Source organism: Crinia signifera, chromosome 5, assembly GCF_055691185.1.
Source record: "Crinia signifera chromosome 5, ASM5569118v1, whole genome shotgun sequence".
Lineage (NCBI taxonomy): Eukaryota > Metazoa > Chordata > Amphibia > Anura > Myobatrachidae > Crinia > Crinia signifera.
In genome coordinates, this window is record NC_139221.1 from 327,204,434 (window position 1) to 327,225,397 (window position 20,964).

At 48.7% G+C, this 20,964-nt stretch overlaps 1 protein-coding gene across 4 annotated transcripts in view; it reads right to left on the reverse strand.

Annotated features, from left to right (window-relative positions):
- Positions 1-20,964, reverse strand: part of ADGRB1 (adhesion G protein-coupled receptor B1) — a 399,558-nt gene that overhangs the window by 80,501 nt on the left and 298,093 nt on the right. For all 4 annotated transcript variants that reach the window (XM_083144946.1, XM_083144947.1, XM_083144948.1 and 1 more), the window contains 4 exons: positions 20,478-20,581; positions 18,801-18,903; positions 15,589-15,739; positions 7,224-7,293 (listed from right to left, as the gene is read on the reverse strand). In XM_083144946.1, coding sequence (XP_083001072.1) covers positions 7,224-7,293; positions 15,589-15,739; positions 18,801-18,903; positions 20,478-20,581 — 428 coding nt within the window. The remainder of the gene's footprint in view (positions 1-7,223; positions 7,294-15,588; positions 15,740-18,800; positions 18,904-20,477; positions 20,582-20,964) is intronic.

Sequence of the window (20,964 nt, forward strand, 5' to 3'; positions counted from 1 at the left end):
GGTCTGTAGATGTGCCCACCACACCTCATGGGTCTGTAGATGTGCCCACCACACCTCTAGAGTCTGTAGATGTGCCCGCCACACCGCATGGATCTGTAGATGTGCCCTCCGCACCTCATGGGTCTGTAGATGAGCCCACCACACCTCATGGGTCTGTAGATGTGCCCACCACACCTCATGGGTCTGTAGATGTGCCCACCACACCTCTAGAGTCTGTAGATGTGCCCGCCACACCTCATGGGTCTGTAGATGAGCCCACCACACCTCATGGGTCTGTAGATGTGCCCACCACACCTCATGGGTCTGTAGATGTGCCCACCACACCTCTAGAGTCTGTAGATGTGCCCGCCACACCGCATGATCTGTAGATGTGCCCTCCGCACTGCATGTATCTTTAGATGTGCCTGCCACACCTCATGGGTCTGTAGATGTGCCTGCCACACCTCATGGGTCTGTAGATGTGCCTGCCACACCTCATGGGTCTGTAGATGTGCCCACCACACCTCATGGGTCTGTAGATGAGCCCGCCACAACTCATGGGTCTGTAGATGTGCCCGCCACACCTCATGAGTCTGTAGATGTGCCCGCCACATCTCATGGGTCTGTAGATGTGCCCGCCACACCTCATGGGTCTGTAGATGTGCCCACCACACCTCATGGGTCTGTAGATGTGCCCACCACACCTCATGGGTCTGTAGATGTGCCCACCACACCTCATGGGTCTGTAGATGTGCCCACCACACCTCATGGGTCTGTAGATGTGCCTGTCACACCTCATGGGCCTGTAGATGTGCCCACCACACCTCATGGGTCTGTAGATGTGCCCACCACACCTCATGGGTCTGTAGATGTGCCCGTCACACCTCATGGGTCTGTAGATGTGCCCGCCACATCTCATGGGTCTGTAGATAAGCCAGCCACACCTCATGGGTCTGTAGATGTGCCCGCCACACCTCATGGGTCTGTAGATGTGCCTGCCACACCTCATGGGTCTGTAGATGTGCCCGCCACATATCATGGGTCTGTAGATGAGCCCACCACACCTCATGGGTCTGTAGATGTGCCCGCCACACCTCATGGGTCTGTAGATGTGCCCGCCACACCTCATGGGTCTGTAGATGTGCCCGCCACACCTCATGGGTCTGTAGATGTGCCTGCCACACCTCATGGGCCTGTAGTTGTGCCCACCACACCTCATGGGTCTGTAGATGTGCCCACCACACCTCATGGGTCTGTAGATGTGCCCGCCACACCTCATGGGTCTGTAGATGTGCCCACTACATCTCATGGGTCTGTAGATGAGCCCGCCACACCTCATGGGTCTGTAGATGTGCCTACCACACCTCATGGGTCTGTAGATGTGCCTGCCACACCTCATGGGTCTGTAGATGTGCCTGCCACACCTCATGGGTCTGTAGATGTGCCTGCCACACCTTATGGGTCTGTAGATGTGCCCGCCACACCTCATGGGTCTGTAGATGTGCCCGCCACACCTCATGGGTCTGTAGATGTGCCCGCCACACCTCATGGGTCTGTAGATGTGCCCACCACACCTCATGGGTCTGTAGATGTGCCCACCACACCTCATGGGTCTGTAGATGTGCCTGCCACACCTCATGGCTCTGTAGATGTGCCCACCACACCTCATGGGTCTGTAGATGTGCACTCTACAAATTGATAATTCTGCATCTTTGATGTCTACACCTGTCGGCCCATGATGTGTACGGGATCACAGGATCACTAGCGCTTATCTTTGAATCAGCCCTTTGCCCTGAAGATCTCTGGTCATCAATGTAAACTTAAAAGCCATACAACTGCCATAGGATAATGACGTACTTAAAATGACAATGGATAGCAAAAAAGCCAAGCTGTTGGCCTCATTCAGAGATGCACGCGAACCCGATGTTTACTGAATGTATATCTGCAATGTTTCTGGCTCTGTTCCGGGGCTGCCACTACCGGTGCCCTGAAACGTCCTAGCATGACTAACATAGACATGCTGGTGGCGATTGGGGGTGGCGCCTGGCAGAGTTACAGAAAACGCGGGCATGTAACCCGGATTGTCAGGCCATACTGCTGGCATTGGCTGATTCCTTGAGCAGGGTTATTGGAGTCAGTGGCAAAAGATCCGATGCTGGGTCTTCAGACGCAGCAGCGGGTCACAAAAGCTTCCAATGGGCGTCTTCTACTACAAGCTCCTCCTAATGCGTTTACATATTTTAGCACAGCGACCGCATCCAAAGACACAGCGGCTGTAGCTGAAGCCTCCGCAATGGAATGGTCCCCGAATACAGAGATGTTCCTTTGTGCCAAACATTACGAGTCCTTTATAACATGTATTATTATTCCACTGTAAGCCTTTGCGTCCAGACATACGCCACGCACAGCGCTGACTGTGCTCTGACCCTGGTTTGTGAGAACAAAGTAAAAATATGCGAAGAACAAACCCCAACCAAGGACATGTAACCAAGTAATTTTCCGAGGAATGAGCATCTTAACAAAATCATGATTGGCCTTCGCCTTCTCAGACAAACTCACTCTACCTTGAAGACAGCTAATAAATTAATTCTAGCACTCATGCCGTTTCCAACTCCCGTATTAAGATTAATGTCGCCCATTCTTCCCACCTAAATAAGGTGTTCTTAGCAATTTGTAGGCAGAACAAGTGGAAAGGTTTGACATGGTGGCACTGTGTGGCATGAAGGAGGCAATTATTCAATGTCAGGGCATCTCGGCTCCCCGCCTGGTGCACAAAGCTAAACGTTATTCACTCCGTTCCATTAATGGTACTCGGTGACATTGAGAAGCCCCCTTGTGCTGATGTGCTCCGTGTCTAAGTACCCAGTAGATGGTGTAAGAGAACAGCATGGAGGCAAAAGTATGTAGGGGCAGTGAGAGGGGGGAGAGAACGGGCAAGGGTACTGAGGGGGATAGGATGGGGATACTGGAGGGAGAGGAAGGGGCAAGGGCACCAAAAGAGTTAGGGTCCCGTTTATCAAGGATCACATTTACAAGGAAAGCAGTGCGGTGTGTAGCCCATAGACTACAATGGGCTACCGCCATATCAGAATGTGATGCGCTGCTGCCCGATATTAATACATCGGACAGCTTCGCATCCCCCATATAGAGCTATGGGGGATGTGGCTGGCGATGGTGCAGGAGGGATCACAGCAGGGATCGGAGATTCCTGCTGCTGTCGCTCCTCATACATTCAGGGGATACTTAATATTAAATGATAAATGGGCCCCTTAGGGAGAAGGTAAGAGAGAGGGAGTCGGCAGGGGCACATGCAAGGCCATAGAAAAGGTACAGAGAGAGAGAGAGAGAGAGAGAGGGTGCGGGCAGAAGCAATGGAGGAAGGGACCTGGAAGGGCCACAGAGAGAGGGAAGGAGTGGGGAGGGGAAAAGAGAGAGGGAAGGAGCTGGAAGGACCACATAGAGAGGTAGCGAGCAGGGAGGGGCAAGGAGAGGGAGCAATTAGCTAATTAGCCGCGACCTCATTTTTATACGAGAATAGACGCTGTGCGCATGTGCACAGCGTCTATTCTATTAGATTGGGGGGGTCTTCCAACTGCCACCCCCTGCAGCGGGACAATGCCTGTCGCGGGTAGGACAGCGGGACAGGACCCGAAAATCGGGACTGTCCCGCTGCAATCGTGACAGTTGGGAGGTATGGCCACAGAGAGAGGGAGGTAGTGCGGAGGGGCAAAGAGAGTGGGAGGGAGCAGGAAGGGCCACATAGAGAGGGAGGAAGTTGGGAGGGCCAAGAGAGAGGGGAGTGGGAGGGGCTGAGAGAAGGAGGAAGTGGGAGGGGCTAAAAGAGAAGGAGGAAGTGGGGAGGGGCTAAGAGAGAAAGAGGAAGTGGGGAGGGCCAAGAGAGAGGGGGAGTAAGAGGGGCTAAGAGAGAAGGAGGAAGTGGGGAGGGGCTAAGAGAGAAGGAGGAAGTGGGGAGGGGCTAAGATAAGGAGGAAGTGGGGAGGGGCTAAGAGAGAAGGAGGAAGTGGGGAGGGGCTACGAGAAGGAGGAAGTGGGAGGGGCTAAGAGAGAAGGAGGAAGTGGGGAGGGGTGCCTAGAGGGAAAGGGTGGCAGTCAGGGCCACTGACAGTAAGAGGGAGTAGGCAGGTGTATTGAGGGGGTGGAGCTATCTCTGGACATGTCCAATAGGCAGCTGATGAGGGGGACATATACATATATGCCACACATTGTATAGAAACTTTCAGAGATTTTTTTCAGAAGGGGCATGTCTATTTGTGACCATGTCTCCTCGGTATTACCCAGGCCCATTGTATGTCTTGGTTCAGGGCACCAAGGGCCCGGCATGCAGGGAGTCTAACCATAGAAGCCCTCTATGACGTCACCATCAAGGCCCCTGTTACCCGCACCACTGTAATGTATACAACAAGGGGGTACAGCTGCCATGCCCAGCATCCAGGCCCATCCACGTACAACACAGACACACTTGTAGGGGTATATTTACTGGGATTCGGATTATAGGCAGACAGTGTCCTGGTCAACAGTCAATAGGTCGACACAGTATGTTTGACAAAGAAAAACGTTGACACAAGCAAAAGGTCGACATGGCAATGGTTGACACATGACACGGTCGACATACGTTTTCACAATCTTTAAAATATTTTTTTTTTACTTTTCCATGCGTTACCGTTCATGCGGACTCTAATTGGGAACCATTATGTGGTAGCTGAGGTTGGTGCTGTACATGCACGGAGGCGCTATACACTAATTGGGGATCCATGTGCTCAAGTGTCAACGCTTGACACCCAATCAAAAACGTGAAAAGCTCATGTTGACCATATCGACCTTCTGCTTGTGTCAGTCTTTTTCCAGTGTCGAAAACATTTCCACTTGCACAAACTGGCACTTTATTAACTATACCCCATATTGTGCCACGCCTCCACTCCTCAGCTACTGCTTTCTTGTATCAGTTTGATTGGATTGTTACAAATCACTGAATAAGCAGGATAGAGATTGGAAGCCGCGTAGACCATACTGTCCCTTCTACGTCTCAGGCTCCCTACAATAGCGCTGCAAGTATTATGTAAATGAGCTGTTGGCGTGGGCTGTCCTACAGGCTGGAAATGCTGCCATCCATCTGCTGACTGTAATCTCATGATTCCTTAGTGCCAGCTCTGGAGGACTGCCTGCAGTCTGAGGATGTCGCAGGATGTTAGCCTGGTGCGATAGGGGACGCCATCTTTAGACGTCACACCTTAGCCAGCAGGCTGTATTTTTAAATTTTTATAATTAATTCTTACAGTATATGCGTCAATAATAAATGATATCCTGGGACAATTGCAATTGGTATTACAACTGCGTCTTTGACTTATACGCATTGATATAACAATCGGGTCAGCATCTATTGTTAACCGGAACCAAGCGCCATTCCGAACAATGTAAAAATCCCCGTCTCTCACTGCCCGCGTATTAGGGATGGCCATCGACCATCGATGATTATAAATCATCGATGGTTTATGGCCGATGTCTAATAGTTTTGCCATCGATGGGGGAGAACCACATGGTTTCCCACCATCGATGTCAAGCTTAAACGAATAGTTTCGTTTTTGCATTTTTCCCCAAGGTGTCGGGACACGGAGCATAGCTCCGCCCCTGGCACCCGCGAAGCCCCGCCCAGGATGACCATCGATATAGAAAATGGATGACCATCGATATATAAAAACATCAATGGTCGTCCATTGAATATTTATACACTATCGATGGTCAGTTACACTTTTGCCATCGATGGCAAAGGCAACAATGGCCATTCCTACCGCGTATGCCAGTGTGGGCATGCCCATTATCAGATAGGCCACACCTCCGCCAATAGCGAGAGCAGTGGTTCTCTGGACTCCATTCCTCATGTATTCCCAACAGGTGGCGCAGTGGGGACTTCTGTCTGTAGGAGCTGATGGGATAATTACTGACCCAGCAACACAGTACTGCAGCGCATCACAACGCACAGTACGCAGAAACATACCACATGTCTAATGCCTCAGACACCCTCTCATTAACCCCTGCACTGCTGCCGCATGTCTGTAGAAGAGGCAGGATATGGGGGGGTGGCGGGGTCACCATCTGGCCAGGTTCAGCCGTAGTTATGGTCAGTGGGAGGAGAGATAAGCAGCTCGGCGGCGAGCAGGCTGCAGAACCGGTGACACTCCTGCTGTTCTCCTGAGAGAGCTGGGGTCGCAGGGAGAGCTGCACTGGAGCGGAGGCTGGTCTCTGCCATGATGATACATTGCTGCAGTCGGGTTTGTGTGTATCCAGCTCTGAATACGTAACGAGCTCCTGCTGCACAGAGTACGCCGGCGCCCCACCGCGCCCCATCCGAGCCAAGCACATTCTGTCCCCGCGCTCAGCACAGATATCACGCATTGTTGTCTTATGCATAGATTTGCAATTCTTAGGGGTAAGATGGGAGTTCTACTGAAGATGGGATGTTGTCCATAGTAACCAATCAGGTACTATCTATTTATCTTGTAGCAGGTGCTAAATAAACAGGAAGTAGAGTCTCATTGGTTACTATGGGTTACTATGGGTAACATCCGATCTTCAATAGAACTCCCATCTTAGAAAATGCCCCCCTTACTTAAGCAGAACATTGGGGATCTATAAATAAAAAAAATACAATAATATAAATAGCAGATTATCAGAAGTGAAGATCATTGAAATATTTATTGTCCTATTATCTCTCCATTTACCAAAGAATTCCCGCAACAACATCTTATTTCTTACTGTCGTGGTAAGCAGCTAAAAACCAATTAATGGCCCTTATTCTGGTTCACTCGCAAAAGCAAATTCCTTCTCAAATGGACAAAACCATGTGCACTGCAGGTGGGGCAGATACAGAGGAACATGTGCAGAGAGAGTTAGATTTGGGTGATTTTGTTTCTGTGCAGGGAAAATACTGACCGCTCTATTTCTACACTGCAATATAGATCTCACTTTGAAGAAAACCCCACCCAAATCTAATTCTCTCTGCACATGTTACATCTGCCCCACCCGCAGTGCACATGGTTTTGCCCATTTGAGAAGGAATTTGCCTTTTTACGAGTGAACCAGAATAAGGGCCAATGAATCATTAGGCTCTATAAAGTAGTCCGACAATCCCGGGGTGTCATTAGGGGGGGGCTTGTACTCGCATTGTAGTTCACATTCTGGGGGAACACGTACAACCACGAGGAGTAGAAATAATGAGGATTACTCACTAGTTGTTAGATCCGTAGCCCTTCGCCTTTGTGAACCCAACAGATATGGCCACGACCAGAGCGGGGAGACCTGAAACACAGGAGAAATGTATTAGCGCCGCTAGAACTTACCATCTGTAGCTATGTACTAGCAATCACATACCCCCCACATAGAAGGATCTGGCCATGCAATGTTCAAGAACAGTTCTGGAGCATGGCAAATCCATCCACAATGCAGCCCCTGTAGATGGGTTGGGATAATTTGGTCTACAGCATGATGGTCAACAGTCATTAGGTCGACACCATTAGGTCGACATGGGTAAAGGTCGACATGGTTATAGGTCGAAAGGTCGTTAGTTCGACAGGTCATTAGTTCGACAATGTCTAGGTCGACAGTGAAAAGGTCGACGTGGGGTTTTTCACTGTTTTTTTTTACCTAAATGTCAACACAGTTGACATGGACACAGTTTCAAGTGCACCGCATTACCTCACATCGCTTGCTGTGCTCACTATGCTTCAGACACACTATTTTATTCTCCCACCACGCCCTAGTGGATGGTAGGGCATGAAATACCGCCTGTCGGCACATGTCGGCTCAAAAAACAGTGAGAAAGCCCAAGTCGACCTTTGGACTGTCGACCTAGACACTGTCGAACCAACAACCTGTCGAACTAATGACCTGTCGACCTAGAACCATGTCGACCTTTTCCTGTCGACCTAGACCCTTGTCACCCTTTTCCCAATGTCAACCTAATGCTGTCGACCTAATGACTGTCTACCATAATGCTGTAGACCAAATGACCGCATCCCCTGTAGATAACTATGGAGGCCGCCTTTGCGGACAATGATGAAGCACTGCGGCAGAAACCTGCTGTGATCCGCCATAGTACATCTGGGGGATTACTAACATTGCAGGTACCTTCAGAAAACGATAAATAGCCCCTCAGTCACTTAACTCATAGTTGCCTACTAAGTGACCAGGTGGCACAGGAGGTGGCCCGGGGAAGGTGGTCCGGTGGTGTGGAGACACAATTGCATCATCTTAGCCCCACCCTTTGCTTTACCATGCCCAATTACATCGCTGACTGCATCATCGCCCTGTACATTTCTCCTGTGCAGACAGTGGCCAGCGGATAGAGGGGTGTTGCGGGTGGGGGGGAGGGCGGACGTTTTTATGTGGGCGGCTTGCAGACTTTCTCGCGTAGCCGGGAGTCAATAACCGAGCAGCAATGGGATGCGGTCATTTGGTCTACAGCATGATGGTAGACAGTTATTAGGTCGACACCATTAGGTCGACATGGGAAAAGGTTGACATGTGCCTAGGTCGACATAGGCAAAGGTCGACAGGTCATTAGTTCGACAGGTCATTAGTTCGACAGTGTCTATGCCCTACTATCCACTAGGGCGTGGCGGAAGAATAAAATACTGTAGTGTGCCGAGCGTAGTGAGGCACTGTGCCCGACGCATAGTGAGTGCAGGGAGTGATGTGAGGGGATGCGGTGCACTTTAAACTGTGTCCATGGTGACTGTGTTGACATTCAGGTAAAAAAAACAGTGAAAAACCCAGTGTCGACATTTTCACTGTCGACCTAGACAATGTTGAACTAACGACCTGTCGAACTAATGACCTTTCGACCTAGAACCGTCGACCTTTTCCCATGTCGACCTAGAACCATGTCGACCTAATGGTGTCGACCTAGTGACTGTCGACCATCATGCTGTAGACCAAATGATCCCAACCCACAGCAATAAGCACTGATACTTCATCAGAACGTACACTATTGATAGAAACGTGCGCGGGTGTGTTCCGGCTGTTCCCGGTAATGTCTGCAGCCTGGTAATAACCGTCCTATTAGTCAGCGTTAATAATGCTCTCTACGCTGTGCTGCTAATAGCGATGCTCTGTATCATTCCCGTCTATCAGCGGCCCCTGGAGCAGGAGGCATCACTATATCATAAGGAGAATGGCAGCAGAGCGCTGCGCACAGCGGGGAAGATTTACACAGTAATATTTATCCGCTAGTTACCGATTCCAAAAAATAAGTTTGTTCATTAATTACGTCTTCATTACAGAACGGTTATTCTCCCGGCGCCTCTCCAGAAACGGATTAGCTGAAGCTTTATGTAAACAATCAGCATCTGCTAAAAATCGGGACGGAGAGCGCAGAGGGCGCAACCAAATCACGGTGGGGCAGAAAGTGCGACCATTGCATGCTGCTTTGCAGTGTGTGTGCGAGTGTGTGAGTGGATTTGGATGCTCCATCAGCGCGTTGGATCTCAAAGACTAGAGAGCAGCTAGCAGCAAGACAGGTGTCTTACTATGAGGAGGGAGAATGTGCAAGTTTAGTTATATATGATATATTACATACACTGCACTTTATAGATTGTTATGAGATATTTTTGGAGTCTTCATTGCCTGGCAGGACTTGATTTAAACTAGGCATTCGGAAACCTCCGTAAAATCCTGTGTTTCCCCTGGCAACTATCAAAAGTGCGTATCTGGGTTTTAAGCATGTGATTCAACTTAGTGGGGTCTAATTTACATATCTACAGTTATTCCAGTAAACGGAGCACTCTATAAACTGGTATTCATTTGGCTGCTAACTGGTTTTATTTTGGAGCAGATTTAAACCGTGTCTTGTAGATCCAATACACTGGGAGGGGGGGGGACAGATCAGGGATCAAATTTAGAATAATACCCCTTTCAGACATATGCAAAAATCCCGGGTTTTTTCACATTAACGCGCCCAAACCTGGGACTAGCGTATGTCTGAAAGGGTATACCCGGGATTTCGCTCCCGGATAGTGAGCACCTGCAATTGACCAGGGTTTTTCCCGTTATTTAACTCCCGGGTATAATACCCGGCTTATGTCTGAATGGGTTTACCCGGGTTTTTCTGTTTTAAACATGTAATGTTGCTTTTATTTGCTGCCGGGGCGTGTCCCATTTTAATAATGAAACACTGAAATGCTTGAAAAGCCTGGCTTATGTGTGAAAGGGGTATACCCGGGTTTTTCCCGGATTTGAGGTGCAGTGTGAAAGGGGGTCTGTTACTAAAATCCCGGGAGTGACCTGGGTTGAAAATCCCGGGTAAACCTGGACAAAATCCCAGGTAGTATGTCTAAAAGGGGTATAAGCAATGTGCATCTATTAATACATCGTCACATGCAACAAAAATGAGGGGGGAATACCATGTTATTAGTTATGCTAATTACTAGTTGCCCTGATCATGTGCAGGTTACATTAAATGGGTTTCATATTAATGACAACGACTCTGTTTACTATCTCTGCTCTAATTGCTTTTTGAATATTGGCGATTTCAGCGCCCGGCGCGTTCATACCCGGAAACCCATTTCCCTGCAGTTATTTCGCCCCATACATTCGCTACTTGCTAGCGCTTAGAACATTGCTTTCGTCAGGTCACCAGGAATCCAGGGTCTTATGTTTTACCACCTCCAGCCAATGCAATTAGGAAGGAACAGAAATGAAATGCAATCATTTGCATTCACCCCATAAACCGCGACCCCTTCCCGCAATAATGCAGCTATAGGGTAATCTGCAAATCGCACCTCGCAGGAGAACTATTATTACAAGAAGACAGAATATTGGGAATATAATTAGCACCTTGTCGGTAAAGGGTAACGCGCCCCCGTCCGATGGCTCGGAGTCTCCGGCGCGGGATGCAGAGATACATATGGAGATATGCTAAGTGCTGACTGTAATTCCAGCAATGTAATCAAATGATCTCACACAATGGCAACTGTCCGCACCGTTCCAATTATCACTTTCTGCCTCCTTGTGTTTACAGTGGGAGAGACACAGCTGGGAATATGGCAGCGTGAAATGGACGGAGATGACGCAGGAGGACTGCGCAGATTTACTGATGTGACACTGTGAATGGGGGGATAACGGTGACAATGTGGAAGGCAGGCTGGCTCCTGTATGGGCTCATATCTCGCACTGTATATTCCTGATACATTATGGGGGACATTTACCAAAATGGATTCGTAGAAAAAAGGTGTATTCGTAGGGAGAAATACACCTTTTTTTTACGAATTTGTATTTTCGGGATTTACAATCCCAAAAATACAACAATTCGTAGTCCTAAAGATGGAACATTCGTATTTGTAGTTACAAATACGAATGCCCTACACCATCGATAGGATACGACAGAAATCACCATTCAAAAGAATGGTGGTTTCTGATTTACTAAGCAGCCGTACTGACAATACGGCTGCTTAGTGGTGTGAAACACCCACGCAAATACGACAGGAAAATAGAACACCATTTTCCTGTTCTATTTGCGTTTTAGCCTGCACGGATCAGTCAGATCCGTGCAGGCTTCAGTGTAAAAAAATAGAAAAATAAATAAATAAAAAAAAAAAACGGCGTGGGGTCCCCCCCACAGCCGAAACCAGCACCAGGCTGAAGGAGCCGGGGCCGGTAATTAAAAATCAGGGAGCCCGACAAATAGGGGTTCCCCGATTTTTAACAACCAGCCCCAGGCTCCAGGTCCAGGGCTGGTTCCCAAAATACGGGGGACAAAATGAGTAGGGGTCCCCCGTATTTTAAGAACCAGTCCCAGGCACAACCAGCCGGCAGGGTAATGTCACAGCCGGGGGACACTTATAATATAAGGTCCCGCGGCCAAAACATTCTCCCTACCGACCAGTCAGCCTGGCCAGGGGCCCTGGGGGAGTGGGGACCCCCCCAATGAAGGGGTCCCCCCCCTCCAGGACTTACCTGACCAGGCTGAAGCCTGGTGCTGTCCTCGATGCCCCTGGGCGGTGGGCATCGAGCTGATAAATGTTGTAAAAAAAAGATGAACCTATTGTTTTTTACTGTGGCACTACAAGTGCCAGCAAGCCTCCCCAGCAAGCTGGGACTTGGAGAACCACAAGTCCCAGCCTGCTGGGCATTAAAGGGCCCGCTGGCACTTGTAGTTCTACAGTTAAAAAAATAGTGCACAAAACACGCTGACACACTTTTAAAATAAAACTTTATTACACACAAAGCCCACACATACTAATACTTACCTATCTTCTTCCCATAGGTCGCCCTGGTCCTGTGTCGGCGTCTTCTGGTCCTGTGTCGTCTTCTTCCTCCATGTCGACCGTCGTTGTCGCCGTCCGGATCCGACGAAATCCATTTGGGAAGCTGTGGAAGGAAACCATACTCACCTGTCCCAGCGCGACGTAGTCCAGGTAAGGGTCTTGGCAAAAAAACAAACCGACACCCGAATCCAAGCGGACACGACGGAGACGCACGGTGTTTACATCGTGCGGCTCCGCCTCCCGAATGCCGCTATTGGCCGCCTTGCGGCCTAGCGGCCAATCAGGAGCCGCTAGGCCGCAAGGCGGCCAATAGCGGCATTCGGGAGGCGTAGCCGCACGATGTAAACAAACACACGTGCGTCTCCGTCGTGTCCGCTTGGATTCGGGTGTCGGTTTGTTTTTTTGCCAAGACCCTTACCTGGACTACGTCGCGCTGGGACAGGTGAGTATGGTTTCCTTCCACAGCTTCCCAAATGGATTTCGTCGGATCCGGACGGCGACAACGACGGTCGACATGGAGGAAGAAGACGACACAGGACCAGAAGACGCCGACACAGGACCAGGGCGACCTATGGGAAGAAGATAGGTAAGTATTAGTATGTGTGGGCTTTGTGTGTAATAAAGTTTTATTTTAAAAGTGTGTCAGTGTGTTTTGTGCACTATTTTTTTAACTGTAGAACTACAAGTGCCAGCGGGCCCTTTAATGCCCAGCAGGCTGGACTTGTGGTTCTCCAAGTCCCAGCTTGCTGGGGAGGCTTGCTGGCACTTGTAGTGCCACAGTAAAAAACAATAGGTTCATCTTTTTTTTACAACATTTATCAGCTCGATGCCCACCGCCCAGGGGCATCGAGGACAGCACCAGGCTTCAGCCTGGTCAGGTAAGTCCTGGAGGGGGGGGACCCCTTCATTGGGGGGGTCCCCACTCCCCCAGGGCCCCTGGCCAGGCTGACTGGTCGGTAGGGAGAATGTTTTGGCCGCGGGACCTTGTATTATAAGTGTCCCCCGGCTGTGACATTACCCTGCCGGCTGGTTGTGCCTGGGGCTGGTTCTTAAAATACGGGGGACCCCTACTCATTTTGTCCCCCGTATTTTGGGAACCAGCCCTGGACCTGGAGCCTGGGGCTGGTTGTTAAAAATCGGGGAACCCCTATTTGTCGGGCTCCCTGATTTTTAATTACCGGCCCCGGCTCCTTCAGCCTGGTGCTGGTTTCGGCTGTGGGGGGGACCCCACGCCGTTTTTTTTTTAAATTTATTTATTTTTTCTATTTTTTTTTACACCTTGCAGCCTGCACGGATCTGACTGATCCGTGCAGACTGCTAGAAATAATTCGTATTAGCGGCCGTATATACGGCCGCTAATACGAATCATTACACCATCGGAGGGTTACAAAGCAGTCGTATATGACTGCTTTGTAACTGATCCTCCGGAACACGACTTTGCATACGACTTAAACAGAGGTATGCAGTCGTAGGGAAACTACCAATACGAAAAACTAGGTTTTTCATATTGGTAAATTTCCCTAATTATTCCGACCGTACGCAGGTGTCGCAGTGCGCCTGGATGAACACTTACACTGCAATTACCTGGTGAATGCAGTTTAAGTTCCAATGGGGGGGGGGGGGGGGCGTGTCTGGGCCGCTTCGGGGGAAGGTTGTTGGCGGCTATGCTGCGCAGTCAGGGAGCGAGCACTTTGGTGTGGAGTGAAGCACTCGCTTTAGTGATTGACCCACAAATGTTTGTGAACACAGCGTGGGGGGTACACAGCGTGGGGGCAGCCAGGCCCTGTGCTGTGCTTTCAGGGGTATTGAATTAGGAGCTCCACTTCTAGGGGTATTGTAAATGTTAGAAGTAATGGGCATAAGCACTTGCTCCTGAGGAAGCCGGACGCAAACATCCGGGGAAACGCGTTAAGCTTATTCAAAATCTGGGCGCACCATCCCACCTGTGACCTGTCCTTCTCCATCCACGTGAGACTCCTGTTCATAACTGGACATTGCCATTGTTGGGTTATCTGCAATTTCCCTAATTTCCAGCCACAAGGAGGAACACACGCCTAATCGGGAGGCCTGAGCCCTTGCAATTATAGGGCAAACCAGGACACTTGCCGTCACCACCACTGGACATTATCCAGACATGTAACTTATGCCCATTACTTCTAACATTTACAATACTCCTAGAAGTGGAGCTCCTAATTCAATACCCCTGACAGCATCAATTGCTCATTTTATATGTGTATTTTTATTATCTTTTTTGTATTATGTGATAGATGTACATCACCTTTGTTATGAATTAAATATTAATTATCGAGAACCGTCTTGTCATATCATTGGAAAACAGCTAGCTTTTGGGCTTGACTACCCAGTGCCAGCGGCTATTGACAGCGCACCACTCTACCTACACTTTCTTTCTCCTGTGCTGTGCTTTGCCAACTACCACAAAATTTAGCAAAACTGCAACCAGCTCTGAATCAGGCCCTATGTAACAATATGTAACATTACGCAACACAATGTAACAGTATGTAACAGCATGGGACACTATGTAACAGCATGGGACACTATGTAACAGTATGCAAAACAATGTAACATTATGTAACAGCATGGGACACTATGTAACAGCATGGGACACTATGTAACAGCACGGGACACTATGTAACAGTATGCAACACAATGTAACAGTATGTAACAGCATGGGACACTATGTAACAGCACGGGACACTATGTAACAGCACGGGACACTATGTAACAGCATGGGACACTATGTAACAGCATGGGACACTATGTAACAGTATGCAAAACAATGTAACATTATGTAACAGCATGGGACACTATGTAACAGCATGGGACACTATGTAACAGCACGGGACACTATGTAACAGCATGGGACACTATGTAACAGCATGGGACACTATGTATCAGCATGGGACACTATGTAACAGCATGGGACACTATGTAACAGTGTGTAAGAGTATGGGGGACAATTACTAAGATGTGGATTCTATTTCACATGTGATGTTGCTATGGGCAACCATACAGAATCTACTTCTTATTTATTTAGCACCTTCTAGATAATAGATCGTATCTGATTGGTTGCCCATAGCAACACCCCATGTGATATATAACTCCCATCTTAGTACATTCCCCCTATGTATCAGTGTGTAAGGGCACAGAGGGCCCATGTTCTCCGCAGGTGTCCAGGCAGTTGGCACTTGTACTATGTTCTCTGTGGTTTCCGCCGCTGGTGCAATGCCGACGCACCAGATAGGTGAGTATAAGTATATCGGAGCAGGCTGCACCCATTACACATAAGCCAATGAAATACAAGGGATCTCACCCCATCCTAGGCAGAGGAAGCGCTTCCGGATGATCCTGTTGCGCAGCCGCCCCGTCACGGCCATGTAGGATTGCCAGGCTTCCGTCAGCACCCAGCAGAAAGACGACAGGAAGAAGAAATGGAGGAAGGCGGCCACCAGGGTGCATATTACCTGCGTTACAGATGGAGAGGTGCAATCAGAGAAGCGGCATTTCCTGTTCTGTACCATAACCTCAGCCAGTGTTTCCCAGTCCGCAGTGACCTCTGACAGCGCATGTTTTCTAGATCTCCGAGTTGGTGAACAGGTGTTTTCATGACTGGCTGACGGATTTGAAAAGATGCACAGGTAGAGCTAATTATTTATTGAGGAGATCTGTAAAACCTGCACTGCCGGTAACCCCCTGAGAAATGGGAAACACTGCCACAGACTATACCAGGGGACCCGGCGAGCAGAGGAGTCTCATTACAGGATGAGCAGAGGAGTCTCAATACAGGATGAGCAGAGGAGTCTCATTAAAGGAGGAGCAGAGGAGTCTCATTACAGGAGGAGCAGAGGAGTCTCAATACAGGATGAGCAGAGGAGTCTCATTACAGGAGGAGCAGAGGAGTCTCATTACAGGAGGAGCAGAGGAGTCTCATTACAGGAGGAGCAGAGGAGTCTCATTACGGGATGAGCAGAGGAGTCTCATTACAGGAGGAGCAGAGGAGTCTCATTACAGGATGAGCAGAGGAGTCTCATTACAGGATGAGCAGAGGAGTCTCATTACAGGATGAGCAGAGGAGTCTCATTACAGGAGGAGCAGAGGAGTCTCATTACAGGAGGAGCAGAGGAGTCTCATTACAGGAGGAGCAGAGGAGTCTCATTACAGGATGAGCAGAGGAGTCTCATTACAGGATGAGCAGAGGAGTCTCATTACAGGATGAGCAGAGGAGTTTCATTACAGGATGAGCAGAGGAGTCTCATTACAGGATGAGCAGAGGAGTCTCATTACAGGATGAGCAGAGGAGTCTCATTACAGGATGAGCAGAGGAGTCTCATTACAGGAGGAGCAGAGAAGTCTCATTACAGGAGGAGCAGAGGAGTCTCATTACAGGATGAGCAGAGGAGTCTCATTACAGGGTGAGCAGAGGAGTCACATTACAGGATGAGCAGAAGAGTCTCATTACAGGATGATGAAAGTCTATGATTTGGGAGGTGGCGAGGTGCACGAGGCACAGTTAATAGAATACGCAGAATGCGCTGGGAGCCTATTATAGCATTGGTATTAAGGGCCTGATCTAGTCGGTCCCCGGTGTATTCGCACGAGGGCCGATGTTTGCGCATTGCACATACTGTATGTAGGGGGGGGGGGGGGGGGGCTGATGGCAAAAAACTGGGTGCGCCCAGAAAAACTCTGGGCATCCCCAACACAGTCACAGTAGGTCAGCTGCCCCCCCCCCCCCCCCCCGTTCTTGGAGCAAGACGCCGCAAATATAGGTCAGTCAAGACTGACTTATATTTGAGAACAGGGAGAAATCGAATGATTTCGCCAACGTACGTTCCCCTGTGAAAGGATATTTATGCAAAACATCCACTAGAATGCGGCGGGGATGTTTGCGCGGTGGGCGGGCATTCGTTCACCCGGCAGGTGGCGTTACATGGCTCAATCAGCAGCGATTTCAGGCTTCTTAGCGAGTCAACCCGAATCAGACCCCAAGCGGGGACTTCCTGCCACTCTGACTTAAATGCGGACTCATACAAGCTGGACGGACGATTTAATCATTACTAAAGAAGGTTAATAAGTCCATCGCTTCATCTGTCCGGGGCCCAAGATCCTCTCGGTGGGGAATCCAGAACTTGGCGAAATGCTACAGAATAGAAAATGCGCTCAGTGATCCCCAGCACAGATCAGCGGTAACTGACTGTTTGTTTTAATTAGTTACATCCTACATCGCTGGCAAGCCCGTGGCTCCGGAGGACGGATTTGGGCATCCCTGCTCGTGGCTGCTAAGTTTAATTAGATGGATTCTGAAATGTCTTCTCTGTGAGTAAGCCGGGTGCACTGTGAACCTCAGAGCAGACAAGCAAGACACAATGCGGGTACAACTTAATGGTAAAAAACACTAGAATAATCAGTGCTGGTATCATCAGTGGGTGGTAACGAGGGTGGGTCAGACTGGGCCACTGCACACAACATTGTAGGGTAGGAGGTGCTGTTGGCGGCACCTGTCAGTTAATTGTTTGAATTACTTTCATTTTTAAGCTTCCCTCTATTAAGAGGCTTGGCATCTCCTGGCTAGCTCAAGGAGTAGGGTGTTTGACTGTAATGCAACAGTGTATGGGTTTGAAGCCCGAGAAAAGCAGTACAGATGGAGCGCCTCTCTTCTAGCGGGGGTCTGGCGGTCGGATCGCCAACCGCCAGCCCCCGTCAGCCGCTGGAAGGGGACACACACATATCCCCTTCCAACGGAGCTCCCCCTGAGCAACGCTGGCTGAGAAGCGCACCATCTGTATATTGAAACTTGTTATTTACTAAAGGGTACTGTAACAGAATAAAAGAGAGTAAGTGCATGAATATTATATAAAGAAGGATATGTGTTTAGTTGCGGTTCTGAATTGGAAAAAGATAAAGTACCAGCCAATCAGCCCCTAACTGTCATTTTAACCTTGTAACGTGTCGGTTAGTAGCAGATTGATGGGAAACTTTATTTCTCTCCAAGGCTTAGTACATAGATACCTATGATAAAAGAGGATCTGTAATCAGTGTTAGAATGTGTATTTCATGTTATCCTACTGTAAATCTAGATACACACTGTACAATTATTGGACAGATTTGCCAATATTCAGGTGTCAGCAATGAGCCTTTTATCCAAGCGCAGATAAAATGGTCCAATAGCGACCAGAAATGGTCAGTATGGATTATCGATACAGGCTTGCCAGAAGATATCGGCTAAAAGATCCCGATATTGGGCAGTGTGTGGGCATTATCTGTAATCTGCCCATGCCCATATTAACTATGGTTTATCCTGATTATCCTATCCTCATTGTGGGTGGGCAAATGGAAATGCAGGGCGGCGTGACACGAAATCGATGTGTGCGATATCGCAACCTTCCACTGATAGAAAATAACCGCGCTGATAGTCATCCGAACAATAAATCGCTTAGTGTGCCGCTCGCTACTTTTCAGAGCAAATAAAACGGAAGCACTCCGGGGGGATATTACCGTAACGCCAGTAACGGGAAGCACTTGTACCTTGTTCCTGGTCTGTGTCTGCCCAACAAGTATTAAGGCATTTGAAGAAATGATGGACAAGCAGAAGTTGATTAATATGACGGAGCGTTCCGACCGGATATACCTGAAATTAGAGACAGACACAGTCATTTTTTTATAATTTGATGAGTTTACAGGGGACACATTGTAGCAATATTTAACGGCAATTAATGATCCTCAAATACAGAGAATACTGGAATTGCAATTAATTCTATAGATGAATATTGGGAATTAGAAATTCCAGAGGACAGTGGGGCGGCTCATTAAAAAACATTACCCCTAGGTGCAGAATTTCCCCGAAATGATAAACCAATCAGGCGTTAGCTTTCATCCTTAGCAGATACAAGTCCCCTCTGGTGCACCGCGGTGGGTCAGTCCAGGATGTGCACCTAAGTACAGAGGCGTACCTAGATATTATTGGGCCCCATAGCAAAAGTTTGTAAGGGCCCCCTGTTTAGCAACTGATGGTGATAAATGTATGTAAATCATATTAGTTAGACAGCAAAGATGGGCCCCCTTCAGCTCTGGGCCCCATAGCAGCTGCACCCCTTGCACCTATGGTAGTTACGCCCTTGCCTAAGTACAATCAGTTAATAATCCCTAATGAATGACCCAGTTCCGCTAATACATGGAATGAGTGACAATTTAATGGGTCGCCTGGAAACAACTACGCAACTCGCACAAAAATTCTCAACAGCCTGTCGCTGCCCGGGGGATACAAAATTCATTTGGGATTTAAAGATAGATCTATTTATCTTCCCACTGACCGATCTCATGACACCTCAATCTGCTGCGGAGATGTACTGTACGATACAATTGTTTCCATAGCGATAGTGTAATGTGCAGGAGCAGAAATAATAACAGCGGTTACTGTGACCCTGTGTCTGTAATAAACCACTTTGCAACGCCCGGGGTGCAAACACTTTTATTTGTTTTGCATGCTGAGTAAATACTGACTGCTTTTGCATGAGGCCCACATATGCCGGACAGCATAATTCTCAGTGCTGGTTGGATGTAATTGCTGTAGATCTTCTACACCGCACCCCTTCCAATGTCATCCTATCAGATCTGTTACTTGCTCACACAAAGCGAGGGCAGCCATGATGACGTCTCTTACCGAGAGCGACTCTTGCCCTTTACCTCTCTAGAGCCCATGTAAATTACTGTGGCGGAACGCGTTTCGCTCCATCCCTTTAACCAATGTAAGAAGAGACCTGAGACGTTTATAATTGCTGATGATCAGAAGGGACCCTCCTAGTGACTTACATTTTAGTTGGACATATGGAGTGACACCGAAACTGTGCTGAACGTGTCGACCACGCCATATATGCCAACATGTCTGTTTGTTAGACACTCCCAACTGTCCCAAGTATATCTCGTACACACACCCCAAGCTCACGTTATCTCTAGTCTGTCTTGTGCCCAACGCATTTCAAACAGGAAACCCCAACATTCCAAAGACAATAAAGTGATACATTTTATAGAATGTGCCCAATAATCAGCGACTCCACCTGTTGGGCGAAATCGGCACTGCACCTCATTTTATAACAACATTCCACTTAAGTTGTGCAACCGATTCCAGTGCGTAGAAAAGGTGTAGACGGATCATGTTAAAGCTGATTAACCAAAGTAGATTACTGATGGGAAATCCCTACTCACCTCCACACGGAGACATAGATGATTATCAGAAGTAGAAGCGTGAGGGAAGAGACACCACATCCGACGATGAGCGTCACCGATGGGACGAGAACCTTCTCCATATTCTGCAACACAAGAAGGGACACGATAAGGACTGGGAGACGGGATTTGTTGGCCATGAGGCGGAGGCACACCGAAAGGATGGGTATGTGTCAGAGTATGATGAAAGTGAATTGGAAACACCTTCTCCCCTCTTAGAAAGTGGTGTTATCACTGGCACGTTGGCAGTAGCATTTAGGGCAAGGAATAAATCCACTCATCATGGAAGGAAGTGCTCCACCGATACTGGGGGCACGGGAAACCCCAACAACTGCTCAAACTGCGGCTCAGACAATACCCAAACCGCTATACCAAGCGGATATATTGCTGCGGGTAGCGTGCTCTTGTGGCAGTACTGTAACACAAACCTCAGAGACCAAGCACCCATAGTGTTGAGTTAGATGGCTTT